We start from the raw sequence: 13,013 nt of genomic DNA, 5'->3' as shown, positions 1-13,013 counted from the left end.
TGGGAGCAGCCTCTAGTTACTTAGTGTCCAAAGTGCCATCAGGTATTCTGTGCAAATTCTTTCCAACCCTGTTGTCACTCAAATAGTCCAGACCCTTGCCAGTAGATGAGAACAGCTGAAGTCACATGCACACAATCACCAGAATCTTGCTGGCTCTAAGCCCTCTACCCCACATATAGATATTTTATTTCCAGCTCAGCAGTGTCTGGAAGTGGGAAGAAAAGCATTCCTTCTTTGATGGTAGCCTCAGTTATGAGGCTGGTCAACATTTGGTCAGTTCCGATTTGGAGCATTGGCCACTCACTCTCCCTAGAATGACCACTTTCCTTGGAAAGTGGTCATTCTAGGGAGAGTTGGTGGTAACCTTTATGCTGGATTCCTTTCATAGTTACCTCTGCCTGTTCATCAACAGCCATGCTTCTTTGTAGAGCATGGAGTGATGTGAGTGCTTGCCCCTTGATAGAATTACTTGGGCACCCCTAACTCAGTGAATGAAAATACATTTCCCATCCACTCTGCAAATATGCCAAATCACAGCTCTACTTCTCTGGTGCCGGAGACAAGCCTCAATGCTAGTACTTTTATATAGGTTTGGTCTCTTTATAGATCTGGACCCAAGGCCTAGCATGGTTAAGTAACTTGTCTGAGGTCACATGCATAGGAAACAGAAGAATAGGAATTTAACCCAAATCTCTTGAGAGAGCTCAGAGGTCTTTGTTCTTCCTTGTAATGCAGTCCATTCCCAGGTGCTTCAGGCCCATTCCCAGGTGCTCTTAGGCTATTTTTGAGAGGTTTGAGCTAACAAGTCCAAAGTGTGGCCAAGAATTTCTTCTGGTTCGTGGCAAGGAAAGACCTCAAATAATAAAACTGAGGTCAGAGTGCAGAGTGTATGGGAGCCAGCCCATTGGGAGTTCCTGATGAAACCCATTAACAGAGAAGGAAGGTAGGTGAGAAGGCCCACTCCCTATGCCCTGGTTCCTTCCCACCCCCAAATTATCATAATAAATGCTGCCTGATACTTCTCAGGTGCCATGTGCTAGCAGGGACGCCTAAGACCATCAGAAAACACAGATATTTACATTACTATTCATTGACAGTAGCAAAATTACAGTTATGAAGTGGCAACAAAAATAATTTTATGGTTGGGGGTCACCACAACATGAGGAACTGTATTATAGGGTCGCAGCATTAGAAAGGTTGAGAACCACTGCTAAGGCTTTAATGTTGAAGCCCAGGAGTTACCTGAGGGTGGAAGCATGGAGAAAAGATTTAGCGGCTCTTTTGTGTCTGAGGCCCTCTGCTCTCAGGTCATCATTCATTCTCCTTGAACCTACAAGGACTTCAGCTCTTCTCCAGTGCACTTTACCAGTGACAAATTAGCTGCTAACCCATAGGGAATATGAGCACACACACCAAAATAACTACACACCTAAGGAGTTTTATCACCATATGAGAAATACAACAGATTGAACACTATATATTATTTGACATAGAGTTATTGGAAGTGACAGACCAAAAAAAATTTAATAAGCACAATAAATATCCTTACAGGTTTAGGAAAATATTGTTATCAATAAAACCCAAGGCAAAGAAATCACAGAAAAGAACCAAATTAAAATATTACATATGAAAAATATAATAGTTGAATTAAAGATAACAATAGATTGGGTTAATGGTAAGATAAACACATGAAAAAAGAATGCAATTGCTAACTTTGTATGAACTTTACAAAATATGGGCTTTGGAATTGGCACAATTAGGTAAGGTAATTTATACACTGTTTATTTGTGAAAGAAACGAAAAAAAGAAAGAAAGAAAGAAAGAAAGAAAGAAAGAAAGAAAGAAAGAAAGAAAAAAAGAAAGAAAGAAAGAGAAAGAAAGAAAGAAAGAAAAATTGGAAGGATATTTGATGCATGTACAAAGTCTGAATCTTAAAATTTTATTTATTTTAGATAATGGGACCAAGGTCTTTCCCTAGTTGTTTAGGAAGGCAGCAAGTAGGACAGGTGGAGGGAGGAAACAGATTGTTGTTTAAATGTCACACACTCTTGCAGGTCTTGCTAAGACTTTGTAGGGGTTTTTGTGTGTGTGTGTTTTTCAGAGGGATTTTGTTTTTATTATGGAAATTTATTTTTAGTTTTCAAGAAGTTATTCAGAAATAAAATTATTTTAAAATATGGACATAATTGAACATAACAGCACCAAAATATATAAAGCAAATCTGATAGATATAAAGAGAAAGACCAACAGTAACAGAGTCTGCACTCTAAGGAAGTGCTTGCTTTCAACAATGAACCAGACCTGTGGCTATTCAACCTGAAAAAACAGATGAAAAATGTTAATCAGAAATAAAGGAGTGAGGAACATGGAGAAAGATGTGGGTGAGTCAAATATCATAGCTGCTCAGCATGTGTGAGAAACTGGAGGAAAGTTACCTCAGTGCAGTTCCTGTCCTCTGGGAGCATGGGGTCTCAGCTACAGGCAGATAGTCCCAAACCAGAGCAACAAGAAGCGCAGGGGAGCCCACATAGCATTGAACAATGGAAATCAGTGGTAATTCAATCCACAGGGGATAGTGTGGGGATGCTTAGACCACCTTATCCCAGGCAAAAAGTTCGTGCTTCTCAGGTAGACAACTGCAGTTTTAACTTTAACTTTAACTCTGCTATTTTTGGTTCTGTACTTATTTGCTTGTTAAAACATTAGAAAAGTTATTTTGATTTTCTGAAGTTATTTTGATTTATATTATCATAATCGATTGAATACTCCATGGATAGTGGTTTGAATATCCATTCATTGTGATCTTACTGGTTATTGAAGCACATTCTTCTGTGCCTGGGAACCAGGACAGCACAATTACCCTAAATTGTCTCAGTAGCTACAGATAATGCATTCTGGTTGACTCAGTGGTCCTGAGACCAGGACAGAACAATTATTCTAAATTGCCTCATTGGCTCCAGATAATGTGTTTCTATTGATTCAGTGATCCATAGACCCAAAACTATTCTTAATCTTTATAGATAACAAACTTGCTCAATTTTGATTCTATAACTGCTTTGTGCAAACCAGGTTCCTCATTCCAAACCCAAAGATGTAGTTGATACCTTTGTGATATTCTACCTACATAAGCCAGATGAAGCCAGCGTTTCAGGGTTGTGATATTTGGAGTGCTGTTGCCCCCTCATAAGCTGCTGGCTTTGAATAAATGACTCCATAATTCAGCTTCTTGATTGAGGTGTCTTTTATGAGATTCAGGGTACACTATAACAGTTACTGGAAAACTTCCCCATCAGTATCTGTGGAAGGGTCCATTCAGCAGAAATACTTATCAGCAGAGGAGTCTGAGGGGACCACCCAGCATTGAATCTTCTGAAATAACATTCAGTAGGAGCAGGATGAAGACCAGTCAGGGTATTCTGAAAAAGAAGCCAAATCCTTACCATTTCAAGTAGAAAGGAGGCACCCATTCTCCAACATGTTGAAGGGCTCTGGGCTGGGAATCTGCAACCAAGCAGCTGGGCCTCTGGCCTGATAGAAGCCTGGGCTGAAGCCCTACCCAGTGAGAACCAGCTATACTGAAAATTAGAGAGCCAAGCATAGCTGTTTTTCTTTCTTTCTTTCTTTTTTAATCTTCAACTACTATAGGTGGCAACAAAGGGGAGCCAGGCAGAGCAGAGGTATTGGAAGGAGAGGAAGCGCACCCCCCCCCCGCCCCCCGCCCATCCTACAAGCTACAGGCACTAGTTCCAATGTAAATGTGCTAAAACCACCTAAACCAGGGCAAAATACCCCAGAGATTCCAGTTCCACAGAGAAAGGGAAAGCAGCCCAGAACAAGTATATTCAAGGGACCAACCCTGAAGCGAAAAAAGCCTCTAAGCTAGGGAGGCCCTGCCCACTAGAATACTTGGGGTTCGGCCCTGCAAGGCTTCAGCCAGGCTTCCTAGAACCAGATAGAGATAGCAAGACACATTGGCCTGCACCAGAGAATTGTCTGGGAAAACTGGGACCCAGATACCAAAAGGCCAGAAACAACATCTAAGCAAAGTCCAGTGAGCTCCACAAATAATGATAACAAATTTTTGGACTGGAACCCAGATTCTTTGTCTGCTGGAATTGAAGAATGAATCCACAGACAGAAAGTGGTATAGCAAAGGTGGAAATTTATTGAGGAACAAGTACAGACACCCACATGGGAAGAGGGAAGAGTCCCACAGAACTGATTCCCAAGTAGGAAGGGGAAAAGGGTACCACTGGGTTTTTCTTCCCAACGGCTTATAAAGGCTGCAGATCCTGGTGCCTTGATATCCCCTCTGATTGGTCACTATTCCCTTAGCTCACATGGGACATTTGAAGTTCTCTTCCCACCTCTTACTCCTTCCTTATTGTTTTCCTATTTCCTTTGGGCTTTCTTCCTCTCCTTTTGAATGAAGGGCTTCCCTCTCTTTATTTTGTAAATATAGACCTTTCTTGGCTACTTATAGTTCCTTGTCTTATGTAAATACTGGAGGCCCAGTGCACAAAATTTGTACAGGGGGTCAGGATTGTCCCTCAGCCCAGCCTGCACCCTCTCTAATCTGGGACCCCTTGAGGGATGTCCGACTGCCTGTCTAAATGGGCAGTCAGACATCCCTCTCACAATCCAGGATTGCTGGCTCCCAACTACTTGCCCGCCTGCCTTCGTGATTACCCCTAACCACTCCCCTGCCAGCCTGATTGATGCCTAACTGCTCCCCTGCCAGACTATTTGCCCCTAACTGCCCTCCCCTGCAGGCCTGGTCACCCCTAACTGCCCTCCCCTGCGGGCTTGGTTACCCAAAACTACTCTCCCCTATAGGCCTGGGTCCCCCTCAACTGCCCTTCCCTGCAGACCTGGTCACCCCCAACTGCCCTCCCCTGCTGGCCTGATTGCCCACAACTACCCTCCCTTAAAGGCCTGATACCTCCCAACTGCCCTCCCCTGCTGGTCATCTTGTGGTGACCATCTTGTGTCCATATAGGGGCAAGATCTTTGATCACATGAAAGCAGCCATCTTGTGTGTTGGAGTGATAGTCAATCTGCATATTACTCTTTTATTAGATAGGAGAGAGGCCTGGTGCACAGGTGGGGGCCGGTTGGTTTTACCTTAAGGGTGTCCCAGATCAGGGTGGGGGTTCTCTTAGGATGTGGGGAAGCCTGGGCGAGGAGCCTGTGGTGGTTTGCAGGCTAGCCACACCCCCCAGCCACCTAAGCAGAGGCCCTGGTATCTGGGATTTATTTATCTTCTATAATTGAAACGTTGTAGCCTTAAGCAGAGGCCTGGGCTGGCTAGGATAGGTGGAAATCTTGGCTTCCTCCATCTCCAGAGGCAGTCCTAGCCTCTTGTTCTCTCCAGCTCCATGGCTGCCACCATTTTTGTTGGGATTTATTTATCTTCTATCATTGAAACTTTGTAGCATTGAGTAGAGGCCTGAGACAGCAAGGGCAGGCGTAAAGCTTGGCTTCCTCCATTGCTGGGAAAACCCAAGCCTCCCACCTGCTCTCTGGGGCTGCAGCCATTTTGGTTGGGTTTATTTGCCTATTTACTCCTGATTGGCTGCTGGGCATGGCTGGTGGGCATAGCTTGTGTGTATAGCAGAGGTACCACAATTTGCATATTACTCTTTTATTAGATAGGATACCTGTTGCTGCCTCATTATGTTATGGAAATGTAACTGCATCTGGCTTTTTGTATTATGGAAACGTACCTTCTTCTAGTCTGCAACCCCATGGTTTTCCTGGACCCCAATTCTAAAAAAATCCCTAAGCCTTCCTATGTTCCCCCAAAATTCCTGCTTCAATAACAAACCCAGGGAGATCCAAGATGGCGGCTTAGGTAAACACACCTAAACTGTTGCCGTGCACAACAATTTCAAAACTACAATTAAAAGACAAAATGTCTATCGTCCAGAACCATGGGAAAACTGGCTGAGTGGAAGCTCTACAACTAGACTGAAAGATAAAGGAGCATTCTGGGCATAAGCGCTAAAAAACTGAGGTACGAGGGCATGCACTCGATATGGGCTGGCAGTGGATTCTGGCTGGAGGAGGAAATTGCTTTCTTCAACCCGAAAAAAGATAAGCTCCCGATCTCTCTGAAATCCAGTTTCTGGAAAAAATCTGGACTGTCTGCCATTGGGTTGGAAAGTGAGGGTGGCTTGCTTGCTGTGCTGGGGCACGAGATACGGGGACATGGTCAGAGAGGCAGAGATGGCTGACTGGCAGCCATCACTGTTGGCCATGCCCTAGCCTAGTGACACCCTGAGACTCTGCCCTGAAACTCAGTCCTGCACAATCTGCAAACACACCCAAGCTCCAAACAATGGCTTTTGCATATGAATGGCCTTCTCTATTGCAGTTTAACCTAACAAACTTGCAACCTGGTGCAGACAGCTCCAAAGCCTCCAAGCTGCAAGCAAGGAGGAAAGGGCTGTGGTTCTCACTGTAGTTCCTACAGTGTGGCCTCAGACAGTAGCTGAACTGCACCCCATTGGAGATCCAGAAGCCAGTGTATCTAATGGTCAGTGTGAGACACCAGATTGCAAGTCCTCACATCCATAAGTGACACATTTGGGAGGCCGGCTCTGAGCATCAAAGCCCCACTGAAACAAGGCCTGTACTATAAGATTGTCTCCAGTGCAGCAGTTCGTCCATTATAAACACAGCGGGTCCTCACAGCCAGTTGGCCTGGAGGTCAATTTCTCCCAGTGTACCAACAGCAATCAAGGCTTAACTACACCAAGACATTGCACTCAGCCCACAAAGGGGTATACCAAGAGCAACCACCTCGGCTGATTGCGGAAACTTAGCTACTGGCCCCTATAGGTCACCTACCACACAAAGTTACTCCATCAACACAGGGAGGCAACCAAAATGTGGGACTCAGAAGCATGTCATGAATGGGAGAGATAGAGGAAAGTAAACTACTGGACAGCACAGAGTTCAAAATCACATTTTTAAGGTTACTCAAGAATATTCTAAAAACTTCTGAGAAACTTGAAGAGACCTCAAGGATCTTAAGGAGAGTACAAAAAAAAAAAAAAAAAAAAAAAAAAAAAAAAAAAAAAGGAAAAGGACCAGTCAGAAATTAAGCATACACTGTCTGAAATAAAGAATATACAGAAACTCAACTGTAGATCAATGTACCCCAAGAGTGAAACCAAGGATCTGGAGTATGAGGAAGCAAAAAACACCTAACCAGAGAGGCAAAAAGAAAGAAGAATCCAAAAGTGTGAGGATAGTGTAAGGAGCCTCTGGGACAGCTTAAAGCATACAAACATCCGAATTTTGGGGGTGACAGAAGAGAGCGAGCAGGATATTGAAGGCCTATTGAAAGAAATAATGACAGAAAACTTTCCTTACCTGGTAAAAGAAATAGATTTACAAGTCCAGGAAGCACATAGAACCCCAAACAAGAGGAATCCAAAGAGGACCACACCAAGACACATCATAATTAAAATGTCAAGGGCAAAAGACAAAGAGAGAATCTTGAAAGCAGCAGGAGAAAAACAGTTAGTTACCTACAAGGGAGTACCCATACGACTGTCAGCTGATTTCTTAACAGAAACTATGCAGGCCAAAAGGAAGTGGCAAGAAATATTCAAAGTGATGAACAGCAAGAACCTACAACCAAGATTACTCTACTCAACAAAGCTATCATTCAGTATTGAAGGTCAGATAAAGAGCTTCACAAAGAAGAAAAAGCTAAAGGAGTTCATAACCACCAAATCAGGTTTACATGAAATGCTGCAGGGTATTCTTTAAGATGAGGAAGAAGAAAAAGGTAAAGGTAAAAACTATGAACAACGAAAGGACATCAAATACATACCTACCAACAAGTGAATCTAAAAATCAAGTGAATAAAAAACCTGAAGAACAAAATGGACTGGTGAATATAATAGAATCAGGGACATAGAAAGGGCGTAGGCCACATGTGTCAAACACAAGGCCCGCGGGCCAAATCCGTCCCGCCAGGCCTTGCAATGTGGCCCGCACCGCGCTGTCATCACTGCACTCCGCTGCGTTTCCATCACAATGACAGTTTATGACTGTTCAGTAAACCATTCGGCCCGCAATTTAGGCTGGATTTTAGATTTTGGCCCCTTCTCTGATTGAGTTTGACACCCCTAGCGTAGACTGACAATTCTCAGGGGGAAGGAGTTCTGAGGGGTGCGGGAAGAGATTGGACAAAAATTTTACACCTATAGATGAAGACAGTGGCAGGGTGTAAGGGCCTGGGGTCGGATGGGGAATTACGTGGAGGAGATCGATGGGGGAGGGGAAAAAGAGGAACATCTGCAATAATCTGAACAATAAAGATTTATTATTTAAAAAAAAAAAGGCAAACCCAGAAGTTGATGTGTTTTTGTTGTTGTTGTTTTTGTGGTGTTTTTGCTTTTATTTGTTTTTGTTTGTTTATTCCTTTGTAAATTCTTTATTGTTGAAAATATTACATATGTCTTCTCCCCCTGCCTTTTTACCTCTCCCAGCCTGCTCCTGTCCCCATCCTAGACATTCATCACCCTGAAACATGGAAGCCACACTGAAATTCATGTTTTCTTCCTTGGGGAGGATGTAAAGATGGTTTCTTTCCTGGTTCTTGTCCAGGTGGATTCGAACAATGAAGCCATAGACAAAAGATGGTATATAGAAAGATGAAAATTTATTAGAAACAAGTACAGACCCCCACATGGGGAATAGGTTCCAAAGGGGTAGACTTTTTTTAAGGTTTATAAAGGTTGCAGTTCTTTGTGTCCTGATATCCTCTTTGATTGGTCACTATAGCAGCTTCAAAGCTCAAACCCCACAAGGGGTCCCTCTCTTTTCCTACCCTTCCTGTGGTAGATTTCCCTATTCCCTGTGAAAATCTCTTTTCCTTTTTCTCCATTTTATTTGTACACTCCCTGTGGTTTTAGCATGTCTTCTGTGAATGGATGTATTCCTCTCCCCTTATCCTGTGGCATCTCTTTTCTCTGTGAATGTATGCCTTTTGGGAGCTCCCAGCCCCCTAGCTTTGCAGTCTTCCCCCATGGACCTCTTTATTTCTAAAACTCCCTAAACCTGACTATTTTACCCCTAAAAACTCCTTTCAATCCTATTGTCTGCGTCCATCTGTTATCATATATGCATACAAGTTCATTGGCTGATCTCTGCTCATCTATCCATCCTCCTCTTCCTTCCCTCTGAGGATTGACAGTCTGTTCGATGCTTCTATGACTTTGTATCTATTTTTGTTCATCAGTTTATGTTGCTCATTAGATTCCACATATGGGTGAGATCATGCAATACTTAATCTTTCTCTGACTGGATTATTTCACTTATCATAATGCTCTCCAGGTCCATCAATGCAAATGTTAAGAGTTCATTCTTTTTTACAATTATATAGTACATTATATAGATGTATCACTGATTTTTTAACCAGTCATCTGCTTGATGGGCACTTAAGCTGTTTACAATCTTAGCTATTCTATATAATAAAGAGGGAATATGCAAATTGACTGTCACTCCACCACAAATATGGCTGCACCCACAGCGGAGACAGGATTTTCGTAACACAAGATGGCTGCACCCACAGTAGAGACCAAGTTCCCATAACCAGCCTTAACAAGCAATCAGCAGGGACCTGGGGCAGCACCTCCCATCCCCCCCAATCCTCTGTGGGGCTTGACAGAGGACCTCAGGCCACACCACTTTATTAGATAAGTTGCTTCTATAAACACTAGAGCCTAGTGCATGAAATTTGTGCACACAGGGGGTGTCCCTCAGCCAAGCCTACACCCTCTCTAATCTGGGACCTCTTGAGGGATGTCCAACTGCCCATTTAGGCCCACTGGGATCGGGCCTAAATGGGTGGTTGGACATCTCTCTCACAATATAGGCTGCTGGCTTCCAACTGCTCGCCTGCCTCTGCCTGATTGCACCTAAATGCTTCTGCCTGCCAGCCTGACCACCCGCTAACCACTCCCCTGCCAGCCTGATTGAGACCTAACTGCTCCCCAGCCATCCTGATTGCCCCCAACTGCACTCCCTTGCAGGCACGGTCCCCTCCAACTGCTCTCCTCTGCAGACCTGGTTTCCCCCCCCCCCCAACTCTCTTCCCCTGCAGGCCTGGGTCTCCCCCAACTACCCATAACTACCCCCCATTCAGGCCATCTTGTGATGATGACCATTGTGTCCAGATGGGGACAGCCATCTTTGACCACAAGGGGGTGGCCATCTTGTGTCTTGGAGTGATGGTCAGTTTTCATATTACTCTTTTATTAGCTAGGATAGGGTGTATATATTCTTTCTGATTGATTTAGGATATATGCTTAGACGTGTGATCACTGGGTCATATGAGAGTTTCATTTTTAATATTTTGAGGGAATTACATACTTTTTCCACAGAAGTTACATCAGTTTGGATTTACACAGTGTATGAAGGTTCCCTTATCTCCACATCTTTGACAACACTTGTCATTTGTTGATTTGTTAATGAAAGCCATTCTGACAAGTGTGAGGTGGTACCTCATTGTCATTTTCGTTTTCATCTTTCAGTGATTTTTGAGCACTTTTTAATATGCCTCTTGGCCTTCTGTATGTCCACTTTGGAGAAGTGTCTATTTAGGTACTTTGCCCATTTTTTTTAAATATATTTTTTATTGATTTTTTACAGAGAGGAAGGGAGATAGAAAGATAGAAACATCAATGAGAGAGAAACATTTACCAGCTGCCTCCTGCACACCCCCTACCGAGGATGTGCCTGCAACCAATGTACATGCCCTAGACAGGAATCGAACCTGGGACCTTTCAGTCCACAGGCCGACGCTCTATTACTGAGCCAAACCGGTTTTGGCTACTTTACCCATTTTTAAATTGTATTGTTTTCCTTCCTTTTGTTAAGTTGTATGAGTACTTTATATATTTTGAAAATTAACCCCTTATCTGATATATCATTGGCAAATATGTTCTCTCATACAATGGTTCCCTTTTCATTTCAATGTTGGTTTTCTTGCTATGCAGAAGCTTTTTATTTTGATGTTTATTTTTCTCTTTGTTTCTTTTGACCTAGGTGATATATCAGTGAAAATTCTGCTATGTGACATTTCTGAGGTTTTCCTGCCTATGTTTTCTTCTAAGATTTTTATGGTTACATGACTTACATTTAAGTCTTTTATCCATTTTGAGCTTATTCTTGTGTATGGTGTAAGTTGGAGGTCGAATGTTTTTCTTTTTTCTTTATGCACATATATGTCCAATTTTCCCAACACCATTTATTCAAGAGACTGTCATGATTCCATTGTATGCTCTTGCCTCCTTTGTCAAATATTAATTGAGCATAAAGGTTGGGTTGATTTTGGGTTCTCTCTTCCGTTCCATTGGTCTATATGCTTGTTCTTGTGTCATTACCAGACTGTTTTGAGTACAGTGGCTTTGCAGTGTAACTTGATATCTGGTTTTCTGGTCCCGCCAACTTTGTTTTTGTTTCTCAAGATTGCTGTGGCTATTCGAGGGTCTTTTTTTTTTCTTTTCCATATGAACTTTTGGAGAGTTTGTTCTATAATACATCTGTAAAATATGCCATTGGCATTTTAATAAGTATTGCATTGAATCTATAGATTTTTTGGGGGTAGTATGGACATTTTAATGATGTTTTACCTTTTGTTTTGTTCTTGTTGTTCAGTTTGTGCTTTTTCTTTGGTTTGGATTTTTTGTCTCTCTCTTCTCTCTTTTTTTCCATATTTTCCCTGTTATTTTAGTCTAATTTTGTTTCTTTCTCATTCTCTTTTTGTTAATTATTTTTAATACAATTTTTCTTCTTTTCTGTTCTTTTTTCCTTTTTTAAATAGTCTATATTTTATTTGTATTATTACTTTTAAAAATTATTATTTTATTTTTATTTTCTATCTTTCATTTTTATGCTTTCCCTACTTCTTTGCTTTTATATTTTCTTTCATTTATTTAATTTAGGTTTTTGTTTTTTTTCCCCTTTCCTCCCCTAAATCTCTGGTCTCATATCTTCTAGTATTTTTTTTTTTTTTTTGTCTGGTTTGTTTGGTTGTGTTTTTTTTGTTGTTGTTTTTTGTTTTTTTTAGGTTTTTGGTTGAGACTGTTATTTTTACTATTGTTGGTGTTTTCGGTTTTTATTTTGGTTTGTTATTGTTTGTGTGGGTTTTTTGCTTTTTTGTTTGGTTTTCTTTGTGTTCTTTTTATTTGGTCTGTTTTGTCCTGTTTTATTCCATTAGCACCTTTATAATCATGATGTAGTAGTCTGAGTGGAGATTCACAGTCAACAGGCCTGCCTCCTGAGCCCAATCACAAATGGGACACCAGCAATCAAGGCTCAATCTCCACAACAGGGCCCACATAACCTATACTAGGGTCATTCCTAGAGCACCCAGCTCAGACATTCAAGAAAACTACACCACTGAGTCCCACAAGAAGGCTACCCTACCAAGACTTGGAGGCATAGCAATTTTCCAACACACAGAAACAAACACAAAGAAACAGAAAAAATGGGGGTGGGAAACAGTCTCCAAATGAAAGAACAGGAGGGATATCAAGAAAAAGAGATAAATGAAATGGAAGGAAGAAAATTATCAGATATAGAATTCAAAGTAATGGTTATAAATATGTAGAAACAACTTAGTGAGAACTACAAGCAACTTAATGAGAAACATAAAAAATAGTGGAAATCGACATGAAAACAGAAATAGAAATCATGAATAAGAATTAATGGGACATGAGAGAAACCAAGATGGCAGCATAGGTAAATGCCTCACACAACAATTTCAAAAAACACAACTAAAATACAAATTGGACATTATCAGGAACTACAGGAAAGTTGATTGACTAGAAATTCTACAACTAGAAGGAAAGAGAAAACCAGAAGGAAAATCAAAGGAGCTGTAAAAGCCTAAGAGTCCTAAAAATAGAATGGAAGATCACAAGAATCAAGTCAAAGATTTGGAACATAAAGAGCCAGAAGACACTCCTCTGCAGAAGCAAGAAGACAAG

At 41.8% G+C, this 13,013-nt stretch overlaps 1 protein-coding gene across 1 annotated transcript in view; it reads right to left on the bottom strand.

The window, feature by feature from the left end:
• Nucleotides 1-2,311: 2,311 nt before the first annotated feature.
• CFC1 (cripto, FRL-1, cryptic family 1) overlaps nt 2,312-13,013 on the bottom strand; it is a 34,513-nt gene continuing 23,811 nt past the window's right edge. The window contains exon 7 of the mRNA XM_045587777.1: nt 2,312-2,316. Within this exon, the coding sequence (XP_045443733.1) occupies nt 2,312-2,316 (5 nt within the window). The remainder of the gene's footprint in view (nt 2,317-13,013) is intronic.

Source organism: Pipistrellus kuhlii, unplaced genomic scaffold (genome assembly GCF_014108245.1).
Source record: "Pipistrellus kuhlii isolate mPipKuh1 unplaced genomic scaffold, mPipKuh1.p scaffold_m20_p_3, whole genome shotgun sequence".
NCBI lineage: Eukaryota > Metazoa > Chordata > Mammalia > Chiroptera > Vespertilionidae > Pipistrellus > Pipistrellus kuhlii.
Note: the sequence above shows the minus strand (reverse complement) of the source record. Positions and strands in the feature narration are given on the sequence as shown.